The 21,548-nt window shown below is 43.5% G+C and overlaps 1 protein-coding gene across 1 annotated transcript; it reads right to left on the bottom strand.

Moving 5' to 3' along the window:
* Positions 1 to 14,234: 14,234 nt before the first annotated feature.
* Positions 14,235 to 18,169, bottom strand: LOC138350507 (uncharacterized). Its single transcript, XM_069301526.1, has one exon. The coding sequence runs from the start codon at positions 17,748 to 17,750 to the stop codon at positions 15,060 to 15,062; it is 2,691 nt and encodes an 896-aa protein (XP_069157627.1). The 5' UTR covers positions 17,751 to 18,169; the 3' UTR covers positions 14,235 to 15,059.
* Positions 18,170 to 21,548: the final 3,379 nt, after the last annotated feature.

The raw sequence follows: 21,548 nt of genomic DNA, 5'->3' as shown, positions 1-21,548 counted from the left end.
TGTGAGGTATAGGTCTAAGTGTTGTGGGTAATTGGCTATGACCCACTAAAGCCACTTTATACATGAGGTAAAGGTAGCAATATGTTAGTGTGATCTAGGCTAACTGATGTGTTACAATGTTAGTTGACACAATTATTTAAATAGTTAGTCTAGCTTCTATCACACAAGGATTAGTTATTAATGGTTAATATTTTAATTATAAATTTAATGCGTATCCGGTTCGATAAGGACCATAATGTGGGATATTTGGGTTTGATTCTGATTAATTAATAATTAAAATAGTAAATAAAATTACGAAGGACCACCCGCTTTTAAAGTAAAGAGGGAAACTGAGAATTTCAGATCATTAGGTAAAATTCTAGAGAAAACCAGTGACTATGGATATGACTAGAAGGTATGATCATAAGAATAATTAATGGGCTGTATTATTAAAACCAAACTTCAAACACCTACATTGGGGGGTTATTGCTGGAAGTCAGTACGTCCAGGAATCAGTGTGGTTCGTTCACTAATTCTATTAATAATAATCTAATCCTACAATTAATGTTGAATATAATATTATTCATACAACGAAGAACATGAATATGAGCATAATAATGAGTTACAGTAAATCACACATTATGTTATACATTCTGAATGTATCAAATTGCAAAGTTATGAGTAAAAGAAATAAGCCTTAGCTGGTAATAGATTCCTTTAGATAACCCTGGTAGTCCTCTTAACCTCCAAGTCTGGTACACCGACGTAAGATACGGTTAGCATGGGGAAGGCAGCATGAGGAATTCGTCTCTCGTGCTGCAAGATAAATGACTACCAGTAGCAATTGATTTAACTACACAATACATATTCAAGATTATAGATAACTACAGATAGAATTCTAATCACCTGTTATTAGGTGTTGTTTTGCCGCGTGACGTGCAATCACCCTGTCATTAGCACACTTATAAATGATGCATCAAATAAAAGTACTTAACTGTGGGCACTGTGTAAGTATTAAGATTGCCGTAATTACGTATCTCAAATTCAGGTAAGCTTGTCCTGGATTTGTACGTCTCAAGTTGGCTGATCACGTGTCGTCAGGAACCAAGTCTAGGGGTCCCTTATTTAACACCAGCACTAGTTGAAGATATTATCTGCAAGGTCGTTCACGCCTCACAGTGGCGGCTTTCATCTGTGGATGGACACACTTGTCCTATTTGCTGGACAATGGCGTATTCTTATGAGTACGGTGAGCGCAAGTTTGCTTCCTTTCAACTCTGCACGTGTCCACGCACCGACTGAGGATGGCGTCCCCCAACCCCCGCCGAGTCGACGTTCATTACACAAATTATTGTCTTGAACATTAACATTTCTCGCATTCGCGCTTGAAACTCTAAAGACTGGACGGGTTTATTATTTAGAGGAACGAAATATTATTATTTACCTATTTAAGAATGGTAAATATATAAGGGAGAGGAATTAATGTCTCCCCATGGCATTCATTGATGACGTTAACACTATCGCGAGGTAGACGGTATAATTCTAACGCTTTATTCGGCTTTTAGTTAGAGAACAATTCGTCTGCAATCAGTTGTCATACAGAATGCTTTAATTATGGAGAATCGTATTTAATTCTCACACAAATTGTATATAATGTGTTTTACTGTAAAGAAATCTGACGCAATACTAGCGTCAGATGACGTGAGAATTCTAGCCTAATGTACAGATGAATTATTAGTACAGGAGAATTCTACGAGTTGTTAATTTTACTTAATACAATATTAATATGGTTAGTAATAAGTAATGAGAATACAACAATGCTGTATTCGATGTTGGAAATATCCAACAACAATTGTGATGGGTCGTGACTTAGCATACCTGGGTTTTAGTTACAATGGTGATGGGTCATGACTTGGCATACCTGGTTTTAGTTATGGCTCGTGACTTATCATATCTGTTTTTAGTTACCTCGGCTAGTGATTGCCTTATAGCCCATGAAAATTTCGCTCAAGGGAATTAACAGGTCGCGACTTCGCGCATTAGTTTTTAGATACCCCGGTCACCCTGCACAGGCATTGCTAATGGTCAATACCGTCATCAGCTAGCCAGTCTTCATCTTCCCTTTATAAGTCAGTTTAGTGAAATAACCTGGAGGCAGTCTGTTCAACGAGGTCTCTCCAAGTTCGAGGAGTCACTTGCCAAGGAATCGGAGGCAAAGAGACAGAGAAGGAAAGCCGGTAACCAGGAAGACAGACCAGAATCGGACTTCGTTTGTGCTCGGTGTGGGATGGACTGCCACTCTCGGATTGGCCTCATCAGTCACACCAGACGCTGCACCAGGATTGACAACTAGGGCGCAACTCCATAGTCTCCCGAGACTGAAGGATGCCTACTACTAGTGAAATAACATATTTAAACCCATTTTCTTAATGTTTCCCATTTACAAAGTTCCTTTTCTAGATAAAATTGCATATTTAACATAAGAAATCAAATTGCAGAAGGCCTTTGCCAGTTCTCCTATTTACTTTCCAATCTAGGTCAACCAAAACATTAACTAGCACTATTAGATAAACTGCAGTAAGGCAATTCCCTATTAATACCCTCTTTCATCTCTATTTATAGACTTCAATAATGTCACTCTATTAATAGTCAGAGGGAACTGGAAGCTTTATACTTAAAGTGTCCATCCAAGGATCGTTTATTGTGCTTAGGAATGGTAGAAATCCATTAGTATAAAACAAGGGGAACAACACACAGCGTAAACTAACATGTATCTCAGAGTTCACCCCTGTTACCCGAACCAGTATTTACCCAGGTCTTTTTCCTAAATGTAAAACTTATCCAATTAATATCCATTATTTCATGTTCTGTCGCGTGTTGCTACTTTTAATAGGTAATATATCCCCCTTTTGTCATATGTATTCTCTAACACCTCTATCATGGTACCCCTTATTTCTTTGCCTTTGTAGAGAATGCAATTTGAAATTTGAAATTTGAATATCTTTCTTCAAGGATCGTTTATTTAGCATAGGGAGACTTCAATGGGGAATTCAGTAGTAATCCTAGGTGCATACGCTCAGACATTTGTATTTAATTCCTCCTTCACTGTTAGTCCTGTGTACGACTCATTCGCTCAAAAACATGATTCCCCGACACCCAATTGTAGCATATAACAAGTAAAAATACTTATTCAGTGTACATTTAAATTAACTAGATTCACTAGAAACCGTTTCGTATGTTTAAAATAAGGCCTTCTGCAGTCACCTCCATTCTGATATTCTAATCCCTAATGCGGTTTGATCCGCCAATAGGCATTGCTTTTAAACATGACGTTACAAGCGGTTCCAAGGAAGGACCCAGCCTCTCATTATCACATTCCCTGAAACCCTTAATGGCTCAACAGTTCTCTGCAAGTGACATCACAGGCTATGTCATGATGTCTTGAATCTACTCAAATCCTAGCTCATTGTATTTTTCTGTGATTCAGCTCATCAGCCTTATCGAACCAACCTAACCTAACCTATTATAAAACAAACAAATACATTCTACAGACTCGTTGTTGTTGTTTTAGGGGGGCATAGGGGGAAACTTACGAAAAAATTTGGGAAAAATCGTAATATTTTGAAAAATTTATAAAAATACTACGTAGTTCTGGCAACACTGTGGTGCAATCCGAATAATATTATGATATAAATTGATGTATTTATGGTGCATTTCCATGCGTAATTGGTCAGAATCCGGTGCCCCGTGGCTGTGGCGCGCAGAAGGTATTGCGTCGTACATTCTAAATGTCAAATTTTTCGTAATAATGTGGGAAATAACTCTGTATGCATGAATATAAAATATACACACATTGGCAACTGTCTCCTCCTAGTGGGGATGAGTGAGGTACAACCAGCAGTCACATGTTGTGTCCTGTTGAGTGAGGGTCTTCTGTCGACGCGCTCTCTATTCTCGCTCCTGAATATTGCATTTCTTGCGTCTACTGCACAATGACATGTAAGAGGAAGAGTCACAAGATTAGAGCAGCAAATCTGGCACTCGCTCGCCGTCTTTATCAGGAAAAGAAAGCCGCTTTAGAGCAAAGATGAGTATTATTGAGTGAAGATTGTGGTGGCCTCCCAGCTTCAGCTGTGAGGCGTGACGCACCCCCATACTCACTTACCTTCCTCGACCCTCCTCACACACCTTCCTCGACTAATGAGAATATAACTGATTGATACTTCAGTAGCAAGGAGAAGGTGATGCAGAAACCAACGACACGCACCACCGAGCCGAGACAGGCTCCCGAGGAAGGTGATCCCAGCTATGGGACAGGGGTCAGATTCACAAAAGCACTTACGCAAACACTTACAAACTTGTACATCTTTTCTCAATCTTTGGCGGCATTGTTTCCAATTATTAAACAGTTAATAAGCTCCGAAGCACCAGGAGGCTGCTTATAACAATAACAACAGTTGAATGGGAAGTTTTCATGCTTATAAATTAGGGGTGGCAGGGTCAGAATGGGGTGGGGGGAGGGAGGGTTGGGTGGGGGCAGGTAGGGTGAGGGGAAGGGAGGGTTTCTATGCAGGGGAGGTGGTGGTATTGCCCTCCCCTCTGGTGTTGCTGGGATGCTGGTCGTGGGTTCCCCTCTTGTCTCTAGGACTGTTGTGTTGGGGGCTGTGATCTCCTGGTTCGCTCCTCTCTCCCTGCGCTTCCTCCTTGCCTCTGCTGCCCTGGCTCTCTCCTCCTTCGTCCTGTCCCTCTGCAGGAATACTTTTTTGTATCCCTCCACATGCTGCAGACGACTCTTCCTTTCGAGAATATCCTCCTTCGTGGTTTCGTTTGTAAACACCACCTTTACAAGTCGGTTTCTGTCCTTGTTGTACCAGCCCAACCTGAAAACCTTCTCAATGTTTTGTTCAGCCCCTTCCATCTGTAAACCCTTCAGTAGCCCACGTACTGCCTCTTTATCCTTGCTATTCCATTCTTGCCTGTTGGATCCTTCCTGTTCTTTGATGCCTACAACTACCACTGATCTTTTTCTCTCCAGCAGCTGAGTGATGCATCTTGCTGCTTCCTGTGAGGTAGCAGCTTGCATGGCTACCTCCCTCACTGTGGTCATTGCTTCTGAGCTCTTTTTCAGTATGTCCGCAAATGTTTCAGGTACAGAGGCATTTCCTTCCAATGTAACATTCCCACCTTCCCTTTGGATGATAATCTGATGCTCGGTCTCTATTTTTCTCTGTGAGGGATTTGATCTCCTCCCTTGCTGATGTCAGCTCACTTTGCAGGTTGTTAATTGTAATCCTCATTTCATGCATCTTCCTCCTGAATTCGGGTTAACATTGCCTTCGTTTAGTCACTCTGGCTGTTTCCTATGTCCCTGTTGCGTCCTCCTGCCATTTTGCCCCTTGTCAAGAGAGAGAGAGAGAGAGAGCAAGAGAGAGAGCAAGAGAGAGAGAGCTAGAGAGAGCAAGAGCGAGAGAGCGAGAGAGAGAGCACGAGAGAGAGAACAGGAGAGAGCGAGAGAGAGAGCACGAGAGAGAGAACAGGAGAAAGAGAGAGAAAAAGAGAGAGAGAACAAGAGAAAGAGAGCGAGAGAGAGAGATAGAGAGAGAGAACGTGTGTGCGCGTGGGATGGGGGTTAAGAGGATTTGTGGTGTCTGTAGATTACGGCAGGTAAGAGAGGGGGTAAGAGGTGTGTGTGTGTGTGTGTGTGTACTCACCTAATTGTGCTTGTGGGGTTTGAGCTTTGGCTCTTTGCTCCCACCTCTCAACTGTCAATCAAATGGGGTACAGATTCCTGAGCCTACTTGGCTCTATCATATCTACATTTGAAACTGTATATGGAGTCAGCCTCCACCACATCACTTCCTAATGCATTCCATTTGTCAACCACTCTGACACTAAAAAAGTTCTTTCTAATATCTCTGTGGCTCATTTGGGCACATAGTTTTCACCTGTGTCCCCTAGTGTGTGTGCCCCTTGTGTTAAATAACCCGTCTTTATCTACACTGTCGATTTCCTTGAGTATCTTGAATGTGGTGATCATGTCCCCCCTAACTCTTCTGTCTTCCAACGAAGTGAGGTTTAATTCCCGTAGTCTCTCCTCGTAGCTCATACCTCTCAGCTCGGGTACTAGTCTGGTGGCAAACCTTTGAACCTTTTCCAGTTTAGTCTTATGCTTGACTAGATATGGACTCCATGCTGGAGCCTCATACTCCAGGATTGGTCTGACATATGTGGTATGTAATGTTCTGAAAGATTCCTTACACAAGTTTCTAAAGGCCGTTCTTATGTTAGCCAACCTGGCATATGCCGCTGATGTTATCCTCTTGATATGAGCTTCAGGGGACAGGTCTGGCATGATATCAACCCCCAGGTCTTTCTCTCTCTCTTACTCCTGAAATATTTCATCTCCCAAATGATACCTTGTATCTGGTCTCCTGCTTCCTACCCCTATCTTCATTACATTACATTTGCTTGGGTTAAACTCTAACAACCATTTGTTCGACTATTCCTGCAGCTTGTCCAGGTCTTCTTGAAGCCTCAAGCTGTCCTCCTCTGTCTTAATCCTTCTCATAATTTTGGCGTCGTCAGCAAACATTGAGAGGAATGAGTCTTTTCCCTCCGGGAGATCATTTACGTATATCAGAAACAGGATAGGTCCTAGTACAGAGCCCTGTGGGACTCCACTGGTGATTTCACGCCAATCTGAGGTCTCACCCCTCACCGTAACTCTCTGCTTCCTATTGCTTAGGTACTCCCTTATCCACTGGAGCACCTTACCAGCTACACCTGCCTGTCTCTCCAGCTTATGTACCAGCCTCTTATGCGGTACTGTGCCAAAGGCTTTCCGACAATCCAAGAAAATGCAGTCCGCCCCGCCCTCTCTTTCTTGCTTAATCTGTGTCACCTGATCGTAGAATTCTATTAAGCCTGTAAGGCAAGATTTACCCTCCCTGAACCCATGTTGATGGGTTGTCACGAAGTCTCTTCTCTCCAGATGTGTTACTAGGTTTTTCTCACAATCTTCTCCATCACCTTGCATGGTATACAAATCAAGGACACTGGCCTGTAGTTCAGTACCTCTTGCCTGTCGCCATTTTTGTATATTGGGACCACACTCACCGTGTGTGTGTGTGTGTGTGTGTGTGTGTGTGTATGTGTGTGTGTGTGTGTGTGTGTGTATTCACCAAATTGTGCTTGCGGGGGTTGAGCTTTGGCTCTTTGGGCCCGCCTCTTAACTGTCAATCAACTGGTATACAGATTCCTGAGCCTACTGGGCTCTATCATATCTACATTTAAAACTGCGTATGGAGTCAGCCTCCACCACATCTCTGCCTAATGCATTCCACCTGTTAACTACTCTGACACTGAAAAAGTTCTTTCTATCGTCCCTGTGGCTCATTTGGGTACTCAGTTTCCACCTGTGTCCCCTTGTTCGCATACCGCCAGTGTTGAATAGTTTATCCTTATCTACCCTGTCAATTCCCCTGAGGATTTTGTAGGTAGTGATCATGTCTCCCCTCACTCTTCTGTCTTCCAGTGTCGTAAGGTGCATTTCCCGCAGTCTTTCCTCAACTGTGTGTGTGTGTGTGTGTGTGTATGTGTGTGTGTGTGTGTGTGTGTGTGTGTGTGTGTGTGTGTGTGTGTGTGTGTGTGTGTGTGTGTGTGTGAGTGTGTGTGTGTACTCACCTAATTGTGCTTGCGGGGGTTGAGCTCTGGCTCTTTGGTCCCGCCTCTCAACCATTAATCAACAGGTGTACAGGTTCCTGAGCCTGATAGGCTCTATCATATCTACACTTGAAACTGTGTATGGAGTCAGCCTCCACCACATCACTTCCTAATGCATTCCATTTATCAACCACTCTGACACTAAAAAGTTCTTTCTAATATCTCTGTGGCTCATTTGGGCACTCTGTTTCCACCTGTGTACCCTAGTGCGTGTGTCCCTTGTGTTAAATAGCCTGTCTTTATCTACCTTATCAATTCTCTTGAGAATCTTGAATGTGGTGATCATGTCCCCCCTAACTCTTCTGTCTTCCAGGGAAGTGAGGTTTAATTCCCGTAGCCTCTCCTCGTAGCTCATACCTCTCAGTTCGGGTGCTTGTCTTGTGGCAAACCTTTGACTAGGTACGTGTGTGTGTGTGTGTGTGTGTGTGTGTGTGTGTGTGTGTGTGTGTGTGCGTGTGTGTGTGTGTGTGTGTGTGTGTGTGTGTGTGTGTGTGTGTGTGTGTGTGTAGTCACCTAATTGTGCTTGTGGGCGATGGAGCTCAGGTTCTTTGGTCGGGCCTCTCAACTGTCAATCAACTGATGTACAGATTCCTGAGCCTACTGGGGTCTATCATATCTACATTTGAAACTGTGTATGGAGTCAGCCTCCACCACATCACTGCTTAATGCATTCCATCTGGTAACTAATCTGACACTGAAAAAGTTCTTTGTAACGTCCTTGTGGCTCATTTGGGTACTCGGTTTCCACCTGTGTCCCCTTGTTCGTGTACCACCCGTTTTAAACAGTTTTTCTTTATCTACCCTGTCAATTCCTTTGATAATTTTGAAGGTAGTGATTATGTCACCCCCCCCCCTACTCTTCTGTCTTCAAGTGTCGTGAGGTGCATTTTTCGCAGCCTTTCTTTGTAACTCATGCCTCTTAGTTCTGGGACTAGCCTAGTGACCTATCTCTGAACTTTTTCAAGCTTGGCCTTGTGCTTGACAAGGTACGGGCTCCATGCTGGGGCCCCATACTCCAGGATTGGTCTTACATATGTGGTATTCAAGATTCTGAATGATTCCTTACACAGGTTCCTGAACGCTGTTCTGATGTTAGCCAGCCTCGCATACGCCGCAGATGTTATTTTTTTGATGTGGGCTTCAGGAGACAGGTTTGGTGTGATATCAACTCCTAGATCCTTCTCTCTGTCCGTTTCATGAAGGACTTCATCTCCCAATCTGTATCCTGTACCTGGCCTCCTGTTTCCACTGCATAGTTTCATTACCTTACATTTACTCGGGTTGAGCTTAAGTACCCATATGTTGGACCATTCATGCAGTCTGTCTAGGTCATCTTGTAGTCTCATACTGTCTTCCTCCGTCTTAATCCTCCTCATAATTTTTGCATCATCAGCAAACAATAAGAGGAATGATTCTATACCATCTGGAAGATCATTTAGATATATAAGAAACAGTATGGGTCTAAGGACTGAACCCTGCGGTACCCCACTGGTGCCATCTCGCTAATATGATACTTCACTCCGCACAGTGACTCGCTATTTTTTGTTACTTAGGTACTCCCTTATCCAATGGAGTACCTTCCCTTTCACTCCTGCCTGCATCTCCAGCTTTCGCACTAGTCTCTGGTGTGGCACTGTGTCAAAGGCTTTCTGGCAATCCAAAAATATGCAGTCTGCCTACCCCTCTCTTTCTTGCCTGATCGTAGAATTCAATTAATCTTCTGAGGCATGACTTGCCATCCCTGAAACCATGTTGGTGGTGTAACACAAAGTTCCTTCGTTCCAGATGTTCGACTAGCTTTTTTCGCACAATTTCCTCCATCAGCATGCATGGTATGCAAGTTAGGGACACTGGCCTGTAGTTCAGTGCCTCCTGTCTATCCCTCTTCTTATATATCGTGACCACGTTTGCCGCCTTCCAAAATTCTGGCAGTTCACCTGTTACCTGTGATTTGTTATACACCATGGAGAGTGGCTGGCACAGTGCTTCTGTGCCTTCCTTTAGTATCCATGGTGATATTTCATCCGGGCCTATAGCCTTTGTCACATCTAACTCTAGCAAGAGCTTTCTTACATCTCCACTGGTAAAAGATGCACAGTGACCACAACACAGAAGGTGCAACATCCGGATCTGCGGGTTGGTACAAGAAATCCACCAACTACGAACCACTTAGTTTGATGAAAAGGAGCAGTAGAGCAACAGAAGTACACTTACATCGCATCAGGCTTGGATACCCATGTGCATGGGAAATAGGCTTACAGGTTCCGGAAGATGAGAGGAAATGTCAGCACTGTGGAGAAATGCCTGACAGAACACTGGTACATTATCTAACACAGTGCACAGTTACAAACCCATTAAGATTTCAACTAAGATACAACAGAGCAGATATTGTTAAACACATATGGCAAAATCTTACTGAAGCGACCATACGAGTAATAAATACTCATTTTCTGCCCAAGTAAAACAGAAACAAGCAACACTTAGTGGGTCAGCCGAAGGCTCAGGGCCACCGCAGGAATATCCCTGCAAAAAAAAAAAAAATCTACTGGTAATCTCAAATTCCTCTAGTGGTACCTGGTTAATTATTCCTTCTCTTATCTCTAGAACTTCTCCTTGCTCTAATGTGAAGACTTCCTGGAATTTCATATTGAGTTCCTCGCACATTTCTTTGTCATTTGTAGTGAATCTGTCTGCCCCTATCCTCAGTTTCATTACCTGTTCCTTCACTGTTGTCTTTCTCCTGATGTGGCTGTGCAGCAATTTGGGTTGGGTCTTAGCCTTGCTTGCTATATCATTTTCATATTGCCCTTCTACCTCTGTTCTCACACTGATGTATTCATTCCTGGCTCTCTGGTAACCTTCTCTGCTCTCAAGTGTCCTGTTATTTCTATAGTTTCTCCATGCTCTTTTACTTTGTTGCTTCGCTTGCTTACATCTCTGATTAAACCATGGGTTCCTCATCTGCATTTCAGTTTTTACCTTTTGGACCAGGATAAACTTTTCTGCTGCATTCTTGCACTTCTGTGTGGTGTATTCCATCATGTCTTGGGCTGTCTTTCCCCTTAGCTCTGCTTCCCATGTTACATCCGTTAGGAATTTTCTTATCTCCTCATAATTTCCCTAACGGAACGCTAACCTTTTGCTTTCAGTTTCCTTTCTTGAGTACTTTAGCCCTTCTTCGACCAGATACTCAAACGTCAGTACACTGTGATCGCTCGTTCCTACTGGGGCCTCGAAGTCAACTTCCCTTAAGTCGGAGTCATTCAGAGTAAAGACTAGGTCAAGTCTTGCTGATTCATCTTTTACCCTCATCCTAGTGGGTTCCCTGGCATGTTGGCTTAGAAAGTTTCTTGTCGCCACCTCCACTAGTTTGGCTCTCCATGTAACCTCTCCTCCGTGCAGTTCCTTGTTCTCCCAGTCTATCCTTCTGTGACTGAAGTCCCTCATGATGAGCAGATGGAATCGATTTCTACAGACAACAGAGGCTACCCTCTCAATTATAGTGTTAACTGCCATGTTGTCTCTGTCATACTCTTGCCTGGGTCTTCTGTCATTTGGTGGAGGGTTATATATCACCGCTACTACTACTCTAGGTCCTCTCATCGTCATGGTGCCGGTTATGTAGTCTCTAAACCCTTCACAGCCTGGGATAACCATCTCCTTGAAACTCCATTCCTTTCTCATGAGTATGGCCACTCTGCCTCTTTCCTTCCCTCCCTCCCTCCCTCCCTCCCTATCTTTCCTTATTACAGTGTAATCCTTGAGAAACATCGCATTTGTTATGATTCCTGAAAGTTTTGTTTCCGTGATTCCAATTACATCTGGGTTTACTTCTTGTGCTCTTTCCCTAAATTCACTCGCATTTCTTGTACTCCCATCTATGTTCGTGTACATCACCTTGAAGCTGACTCTTTTCTGTCCATCCCCTTTTTCTGTTGTTTCCACTGGAGTAGGTCAATGATACAAGATTTACCCAAAGAGAGTCACCACCTTCTCTTGGGTTGTAAGCAGTTTTTCCCTTATGAATATGCCACAAATATCGCCCGCTTCAATGATGCAACACTCCCCCCTATTGAAATGTTTTACAGTTCCCTGAACAAATCATTCATCAGTTTGGAAGAATATAGACATTCTAAATTAGTATGGGAGACAACAGCATGTAGGACATTAAAGGACTATGTCCTTGTTTATTTAAGGTGTGACGTTGGTTTATGATACGTATTTGAATATAAATTAATTTGTGCTTAAATACTCATTACTTGTATGTATACGTTCATTGCTTATGTGCTTATATATTTCATTACATGTATGTGCTTATATATTCATTACTTGTATGTGATTACATGTGCTTATATATTTCACTACTTGTATGTGCTTATATATATAATATTTTGAAATAATCCACAAATGAACCACCCGTGGGAACGGTTACTTTTTTGTGCAAGCTTGTAGCTGAACCGTGAGAAAAAAGTCACTCTTTTAATGCTCGTCCGGAGGAAACACTGTGGGAAACTGTTTTAGTTGATCCATTAGATGGCAAGTCCCCATGAGAACACTTACTTCCTGGTGTGTTGCCAGGGCTACATTCGCTTCTTTAATTTTATAAATAAATATAACTGCATTTATAATTAAGTACATTATCTCTGTGCATGCATGTAAATGTGATCATTCTGTAAATCAGCTTAAGATTACTTTATTCCCATTATATTGCTCCATTTAAGTAAAATAAAAAAATGTATAAATGGTGGCAATTCATGTCAGGGGCGGAGGCAATGAGTGACTCAGGCATGGAAATTTCAGTTAGTATTACTAGAGCGCTCGGATGGATCGCTAGTGGGAGTTAAGTCTGTTACCCTTTTGTTTCTGCTTGTATATATATTTGTTGGAGACATTTTAAGTTATATTGATTTATATGTGATTTTGCCTATCTGTTGTTTGATCTATATATATACTGAACCATATCGGGAATAGTATTGTTAATATACCGTTAAGTTAAATTGGTCCTTATTGATTCCTAAGGGTGATTAGTTTTAATTATGACTTGTACCAACTATAGGGTTACACTGGTGACCTATTCTAGATTACAGCAATTAGTCATGTCCCTAGACTACTAGTTTCTTGCTGCTGTTCAAAGTCACGAGCCATAACGTACAGTTGGTAACAGTTTACTGGCTGACATTTTTACCCACCACAGGGTAATTCTAAATGACATCTATTCATTAGAATTGACTCATTATTGCAGCCTTCCGGACTACTCCTACGACAGCTTCTTATTGAAAAGCAGCAAAATATCGTTGTAGTTAAGTGCAGATGTCACGTTACACAGTCTCGTGTCACAAAACATACGAGGGGTTTTTACAACCGCAGTTAAGAGTTACGTCAGAGCTAACAATCTCTATGTCAACCCATCTTTTAACCCTCAGGAGGAATGATCTTCCTTTTTACTTTATTTAGATTTCAACTCCCTTGATGAGAGTTGTATGACTAAGAAATTGCCCTATGGGGTGCTAAGGAGACTATCGTCTAATGAGATGAACTCCTTTATTAGTGAAGGGAAGATAATGAAGGAACCACCTGTCTCATCTAACAAAGGTTACTGGCTCTTAATTGACACCAAACACAAATGACCTGAAATAGCTAGATTAACAGACGATCTGCCCCTATGTTTACACCATAAGGAAATAGATATGGGGGATATCTCACCATTAAGTATAGAACTTCTAAAAAAAAAATACAAAACTTCCCCAAAAAATATTGAATTGGTTGGTGATCATCTAAAAACAAAACGTTTTCATAGCGCTACACCTTTTACAGCTATTTATTGAGATAGGTCTTGAAGTAGAGACTGTACACAGCATTTATGAGTTCCACCAGACAGATTTTATGGCAGAATTTGTTAACACCAATGTTAACAACAGAAATGCCTCCACTAGCCAAGATAGAAAAACACTATTTAAACTTTTAACAAATAGTGTTTTTGGTAAAACACTACTGAAACCACCCCGTTATGAGATTGACACCAATCTAGTGACTTCTGTCAAGGTCTTTTTACGGGAGGTTAAGCATCCACGCTCTAAAACGTAGGGTACTTTTAGGTGATCATAATTTATTGCCCGTCAGTTCCAGACCATTTATTAAAATTACACATCCTAATTACATTGGCTTCCAGATTCTTGAGCTAGCAAAATACAGTTTGTACCATTTTTGATAAATGGTATTTTAGAAGTACTATACAGATTGGGTGCAATTAGTATGGATTATGGATTATTTCATATCACTAAGATGTCTCAAGACCAATATATTGTGTACATATCAGGAGGTTCTGACGTGTCATCTTTTATTATATCATGAATACTTCTGGATCATGAGTCAGTCAATGTCATCTGTATCAATGGTCAAGGTCACAGTCAAGGTCATGTGTATCAATGGTGAAGGTCACAGTCAAGATCATCTGGACTAAGGATCAAGGTCACAGTGATAGATGGGTCACCTGAATTAAGGATGAAAGTTACGGAAGATTTAATGAACCAAGGATCAAGGTCACAGCAAAAGGTCATCTTGAACAGGAATTAGGTCACAGTGAAAGGTCATCCTGAACAGGAATTAGGTCACAGTGAAAGGAGATCTGTACCACGAGTCAAAGTCAAAGTGGTAAGTCATCTGAACCAAAAGTTTGGCGTCGCTAAATACTTCATGAAATTATTTATGCACAAGAATATATACAGCAGCGGAATGTTTCGAAATTTTATTATTCATAAAGTAGTCGCCCTTAATAAGACTATATTTGTAATCAAAGTTGAAGGTTTGTCATCCTTAAGGTGATTATTTTTGTAAACAATGTAGGGGGTTTGTCACTCTTAAGGTGACTATATTCGTAAACAATGTTGTGGGTTTGTGACTATTAAGGTGACTATATTTGCCAACAATCTATGGGGTTTATCACCCTAATGTGACATTATTTATTAACAATGTAGGGGGGTTTGTCGCTCGCAAGGTGACTATATTTGCTAACAATGAAGAGGTTTATCGCCCGTTCGGGAACTATATTTGTAAGCAATGTAGAGGGTTTGTCAACGTTAAAGTGACTATATTTGTAAACAATATAAGGGACTTGTTATCCATAAAGTGACTATATTTGTAAACAACATAAGGTGTTTGTCGTCCATAAGGTGACTACATTTTTGTAAACAATATAAGGTGTTGACCTCCTCATGGTGACAATATTTTTGTTAACAATATAAGGTGTTTGTCGCCCATAAGGTGACTATATTTGTAAACAATGTAAGTCTAAATTACTACATTAAATTTGATGAACGAAGCCCATTACTTGGTTTTGCTATTAAAAAACACTCATAAAATTATGGTGGAAAAAATGAATATTTACCAAGATCATACAGGAGAGGAAGATGAGGCAGGTGACGGAAGAGGACGGGCAGTTGGACGGGCAGTTGCTGTAGTGTGAGGCACAGGCGGAGGGTCGTGAGGGTGGGAGGCAGGAGGGGTATGGCTGCCTCAGACAAGCCACCATTAAACCCCTCTAAGGTACACTTACTGCCGGGGGCTGTCAGTCTCTCCAAACATTGTTTTAATTTATCAATATTTCGGTCTTTGCTGTATAAACTATTGCCAAGACCTAAGGATATGGTTACATCCATTTCTGCTACCACAGACAGTTTAGACAGGCACTGGTTTGGTGGTGATCTATGGTCTATGTTCAGTGAGATTTTCTCAGGCGTCACCTTCTTAAGAACAAGCGGCAGGACAACACACGAGTCAACACTCTCTATTGTCCACTCTTGTTCTGTACGCAGCTTCTCACACACGGCTTGGATGACGTGCTCACTCCCGCGGGACTCTGCTACATGTTTCAACAGCTCGTCAGTCTCATGTGTAACCATCTCGCACAGGTCAATTACGTGAGTAATGAACTTGTGCTCTACTCCCCGGGCACACAGCACCCCGGTAGTGCTGACTAAAATGTTCTGCCATCTGGGGCGCTCCTTAAACTCTTGTTGCACGTCGCTAATATCAAACTTTGACCCTTTCAGGTGATCTCCCAAGGAGCGTTTTTCCTTACGTACAACATCCACCAAGAGGTCAATGATTATAGAGCTTTTCCCTGACACACGGTGTGATGCTGGATCACCTTGGTCTTGCTCAGCCCTCAACAAGAGAGCGACCAGCCCCCTGCTGGCACAATACTCCTGGTACCTGGCGTGAAAATAGCCAAACACCCACACCACACTGAGGCCCCGACGGTAGCTGGTTCTTGTGAAATAGTTGGACAAGACCTCCTCCTGCGGCAGTCCCAGAGTGTCACACTTCTCCCTAATCTCCGCTTCCGTCTCCGGCCAAAGGTCGTACTCCTTCCTCTGGATCCCTCTTAAACTAATCTCTTCTAAGAACCTCAAAATCTTTTTCACATTTTCGTCAAATTTTCCTTTGGGTTCGGTCACGTGTTTGTCTGTGAGTCTGGACACTAATTTGTTGGTTATGAAGTCATGAATCTTCTCGTAGACTTGAGTGTTTGTGGTGAGGTTGTTAAATTCTTCTGGAGCCTCGACACACAGCAGCGCCAACAAGGTCAAGGTGAGTGGAGTGTTGAGGTACTCACCCAGGAACTGACTCATCTGCTCCAGCCGCTGGGTAAACCTCCTTGTGATGACACTCCGTTGGCACTCTCCCGCCACCAGCACCTTAATGGTTCTCTCGGCGAACTCCACGCGACGTTCTGGAGTGATGCCCAAGACGAGGATGTTGCAGCGAGGTCTGGTGTGTGGGACGAGCTGTGACAGTTGTTGGTCCCACCCCGGCCGTGTGGTTATCACCAACCTCACATCCTTGCCAGGCAGGTGCAACAGCTCCTTCACCAGCCTTCCTGAATGGTTGTTGACCTCGTCGTAGCCGTCAATCAGGACTAATATATTTAAGCTCAAGATTATCTCCTTAAACAGCTGGAAGTCGACACCAGAATCACTAAGTGTTTGAGGCAGCAACTGGCGGAGGAGATCATCGAAGGTATTTAGATGTGTGTCCCTGCACTGTACATAGAAAACGAGGTCCACAGTGCCCAGGTGACGTATGGCAGCAGGGTCCTCTACCCACTTCTCGAGGATGAGCTTGAGTAAAGTTGTCTTGCCCATACCACCTTCCCCCGTCAGGAGGACACACTGAGGGACTCTTCCGTCCTCTCGTCTCATACTCAAGATGTCTTCATAGTTTATATCCTGACCCTTGGCAGCGTGGGAGGGTCTTGCCCCTATGACGGGATCTTCAAGGAGTCGCAGTCGTGTAAAAGCAAGACTTGGGTTGTAGTTAATGTTGAGGAGGAGCCAGGGTGCGGGAACAATCTGGTACAGCAGTCTATACCCGTCAGTTAACTCTTGCTTGCTCATCTGCTTAACTTCTTCTGTGATGTGTCTTCTGAACATCTTAATCTCCTGGCGGAGCTGAGGCAAGTACGCCACATCTGAGGGATCCAGCGGCTCTCTGACCTTCGCTAGCAGACCACCAATATACTTGGTGACATCTCTGGTCACGTGGTCCACATCCTGGCTGTATGTCCTACACCGGACGCCGGCCTCAGCCAGCATCTTGGCCAATAAGTCACTGATCTCCGTCAGTGTTGACGTAAGATCTTGCTCTGACATTCCCACATTATCATGGGCTAACGTGTTTCGGTGTTGCTTCAGGCTGTAAATGAGGTGTTCAAGTGATGGTCCCAGAGGCCCTGGAGTGGTCCACGTGGGGTCATTCATCTCAGCCAGACCACACACACGTTGCAGGAGTTTATACAACAGGGTGATGTCAAAAGTAGCCGCGTTAGAGGAAGCTTTCAGTTTATCCCTCTGGTGATCATCGAAGACACGCCTGTACTGAGCATTGGTGTACCCCAAGTCCTGAGTGAGGTAAGTCACTACTGGGAAGGTGCCCCGGTACGACCACATAAACACACTTGCTAGCGCGTCTCGTCCTGCCTTAGTCACAGCCAGTCCATACCGCAGTCTGTTCACATCTTCCGGTTGGATAACAGGACTCGAGGCCGCCATATTGGGCCGTATGATTCTCACCTCACACAACTGTTGTCAAGTTTCACACAAGCAGTAAATGTCCCACGCTGGTTTTGTTATTATATTATGTTTAAAAACATAACATTGTTTCTCACTGTCGGAGACGGGCAGCTTGTTAGGCTTGTGTAGGCCTTCCTAAGCCAACGACAGACCTTCCTCAGGATGCATCCCTCAACAGTTGACTAATTTCCAGGTTAATATTTACTGCTAGGTGAACAGAGGTATCAGGTGGCTGAGCATCTTAAACTGCCAGGGAATCTTACTCGGATCTAATCGGTAATGATCCGACTGCATTAACCATAATACAGTCACTTAATTGACCAAAAATATAAGTGATTTCCAAATAAACCAAATTTTACTAAATGTGTTCACATGTTAATGCAATATTCGGTTCCAGCTTTATTTGTCATTTTCAGTTTGTTCTTTAACTAGTTAATTTCTTCTGTCTTTATACTCTTCAGATTTCTGTCATCTGGAAGAACAATTTAACGTTATTAAAACAAGATGTTAGTGTTAAACATTGGGCCAGAAATACATTTTTGAGATCACTAAAACAAATAAAATTTCCAAAGTCTGCCTCCTGCATTTTGTTTTATTTTATAACTTAAAACTTGTCAATATTTTGACCTAACTCCTGTGATCATTGTGGTGTTGGCTTCTGGTTTAGGTAGAGTAATGGTGCTCATTTTCTCACACAGAAATATACGGTGTAGCATTTAGTAATGTTATTCTCTGCCTTTATCTTGCTCTTGTAAGGACCTATTTAAATTATGCAGTTCAGTTTGGTCAACATACAATATACTGGACATAATTTAACTTGAACCCGTAAAGAGAAGAATGACAAAGTTGATCTCTAGAATTAGAAATTTCCCTTATTAAGAGAGATTAAGGAAGATATGTTTACACATTCTTCAAAAAGTATAGATAACATGATTGATGCATTCATAAGAATGAAAAGTTATATCAAAGGTAATATTGATAAGTTGTTACCTATAACACAAAATGGAACAAGAAACGATAAATCTGTATAAATACCAATTAATGCCTGTCTCTCTGTCAGTGCGATGTAGAAGACTAGACCCAGGGAGCTAGCCTAACTAATTCCTTACAGCAATTCCTGCTGGGTATGTGCCCAACAGGGGGTGGCATATATGTAGCGTGAACTACTTTACACAATGGCAAAGTTAGCCCTACGACGAACTTTGCTATACCATATTAACTGGGTTTTGAAATATAAATTTATTTTCTTGTTAGGGTTCCCATCTGAGCTTCTGGGTCGATCGCCCTCTCCCCCTCCGCTCTCTAGTGGACAATATTCACAGTACAATGTAAACAACTTACATGGAGTTTTCAACAAGTAAACTTTTGTCCCCTGAGCGTCTTTCATAAGAGCAACGATGGAGGGCCGCCTAGAGGCACATAAAAGGGCAACCAAGAGGCATATAAAGGGGCCGCCTAGAAGCACCTAAAGAGGCCGACTATAGGCACATAAAGAACCAGCTAGAGGCACATAAAGAGCCGCCTAGAGGAACATAAAGTGGCCACCAAGAGGCAAATAAAAGGGCCGCCTAAAGGCACATAAAGGGGCCGCCCAGAGGCACATAGAGGGGCCACCTAGAGGCGCATAAAGAGGCCGCCTAACGGCGCATAATTGGACCACCAAGAGGCACATAAAGGGGCCGCCTAAAGGCATATCAAAGGGCCGCCTAGAGGTACATAAAGGGCCGCCAAGAGGTACATAAATGCCGCCTAGAGGTACATAAAGGGCCGCCTAGAGGTACATAAAGGGCTGCCTAGAGGTACATAAAGGCCGCCTAGAGGTACATAATGGGCCGCCTAGAGGTACATAAATGCCGCCTAGAGGCACATAAAGAGCCCCTCTAGAGGTTATCTTGAGATGTTATCTTGAGATGATTTCGGGGCTTTTTTAGTGTCCCCGCGGCCCGGTCCTCGACCAGGCCTCCACCCCCAGGAAGCAGCCCGTGACAGCTGACATACTCCCAGGTACCTATTTATTGCTAGGTAACAGGGGCATTCAGGGTGAAAGAAACTTTGCCCATTTGTTTCTGCCTCGTGCGGGAATCGAACCCGCGCCACAGAATTACGAGTCCTGCGCGCTATCCACCAGGCTACGAAGCCCCAGGTGGAGGTGCATAAAGGGCCGCCTAGAGTTGCATAGATGAGCCGCTTAGAGGTACATAAAGGGCCGCCTAGAGTTGCATAGATGAGCCGCTTAGAGGTACATAAAGGGCCGCCTAGAGGCACATAAAGGGCGGCCTAGAGGTGCATAAAGGGGCCGCCTAGAAGTACATAAAGGGCTGCCTAGAGGTGCATAAAGGGGCCACTTAGAGGTATATTAAGGGCCGCCTAGTGGTACATAAAGGGCCACCTAGTGGTACATAAAGGGGCCGCCTAGAGGTGCATAAAGGGCCGCCTTGAGGTGCATAAAGGGGCCGCCTAGAGGTATATTAAGGGCCGCCTAGTGGTACATAAGGGGAGGCGCCTAGAGGTGCATAAAGGGCCGCCTAGAGGTACATAAAGGGGCGCCTTGAGGTACATAAAGGGGCCGCTTAGAAGTATATAAAGGGCCGAATATAGGTACATAAAGGGTAGCCTAGAGGTACATAAAGGGCCGCCTAGAGGCACATAAAAGGGTCGCCTAGAGGTACATAAAGGGGCCGCTTAGAAGTATATAAAGGGCCGAATATAGGTACATAAAGGGCTGCCTAGAAGTGCATAAAGGGCCGCCTAGAGGCACATAAAGGCCCAACTAGAGGTGCATAAAGGGCCGCCTAGAGGTATACAAAGGGCCGCCTAGAGGCACACAAAGGGCCGCCTAGAGGTACTTAAAGGGCCGCCTTGAGGCACATTAAGGGCCGCCTAGAGGCACATTAAGGGCAGCGTAGAGGTGCATAAAGGGCCGCCTAGAGGCACATAAAGGGTCACCTAGAAGCACATAAAGGTCCGCCTAAAGGTACTTAAAGGGCCGCCTAGAAGTACACAAAGGCTGCCTAGAGGTACACAAAGGGCCGCCTAGAGGCATACAAAGGGCCGCCTAGAAGCACACAAAGGGTCGTTTAGAGGCACAAAAATGAGCCGCCTAGAGGATCTTAAAGTGGCCTCCTGGAGGTACATAAAGGGCCGCCTAGAGGTACTTAAAGAGCCGCCTGGAGGAACACAAAGGGCCACTTAGAGGCACAAAAATGAGCCGCCTAGAGGATCATAATGTGGCCTCCTGGAGGTACATAAAGGGGCTGCCTAGAGGTACATAAAGGGGCCGCCTAGAAGCACATAAAAGGGCCGCCTAGAGGCACATAAAGGGCCGCCTAGAGGCACATAAAGGCGCCGCCTAGAGGTACATAAAAGCGCCGCCTAGAGGCACATAAAGGGGCCGCCTAGAGGCACATAAAGGGGCCGCCTAGAGGCACATAAAGGGCCGCCTAGAGGCACATAAAGGCGCCGCCAAGAGGCACATAAAGGGGCCGCCTAGAGGCACATAAAGATGCCGCCAGTAGAAGGGATGACACGCCACAGAACATTTTTTTTTCTGGGAAAAAAAATCATGTGTAGCGCTTGGGGGTTTTGAGGTCAAATATCATGTGTAGCGCTTGGGGGTTTTGAGGTCTAAAATCACGTGTAGCGCTTGGGGGGTTTCAGGTGAATTTGGGGAGTCACAGATTTGGAATTATGGAATTCTTATGAGGAAAATAATTTCTGAGATTTTAGAGGTTTGTTAAGCGTTCTTATGATGAAAATAATGTATTACGAGTTTGTTAA

This window comes from Procambarus clarkii, chromosome 46 (assembly GCF_040958095.1).
Source record: "Procambarus clarkii isolate CNS0578487 chromosome 46, FALCON_Pclarkii_2.0, whole genome shotgun sequence".
Classification (NCBI taxonomy): Eukaryota; Metazoa; Arthropoda; class Malacostraca; order Decapoda; family Cambaridae; genus Procambarus; species Procambarus clarkii.
Note: the sequence above shows the minus strand (reverse complement) of the source record. Positions and strands in the feature narration are given on the sequence as shown.

What these genes read in the sequence shown, in the direction of transcription:
- LOC138350507 (XM_069301526.1), bottom strand. Translation starts at nt 17,750, where the DNA reads ATGGCGGCCTCGAGTCCTGTTATCCAACCGGAAGATGTGAACAGACTG.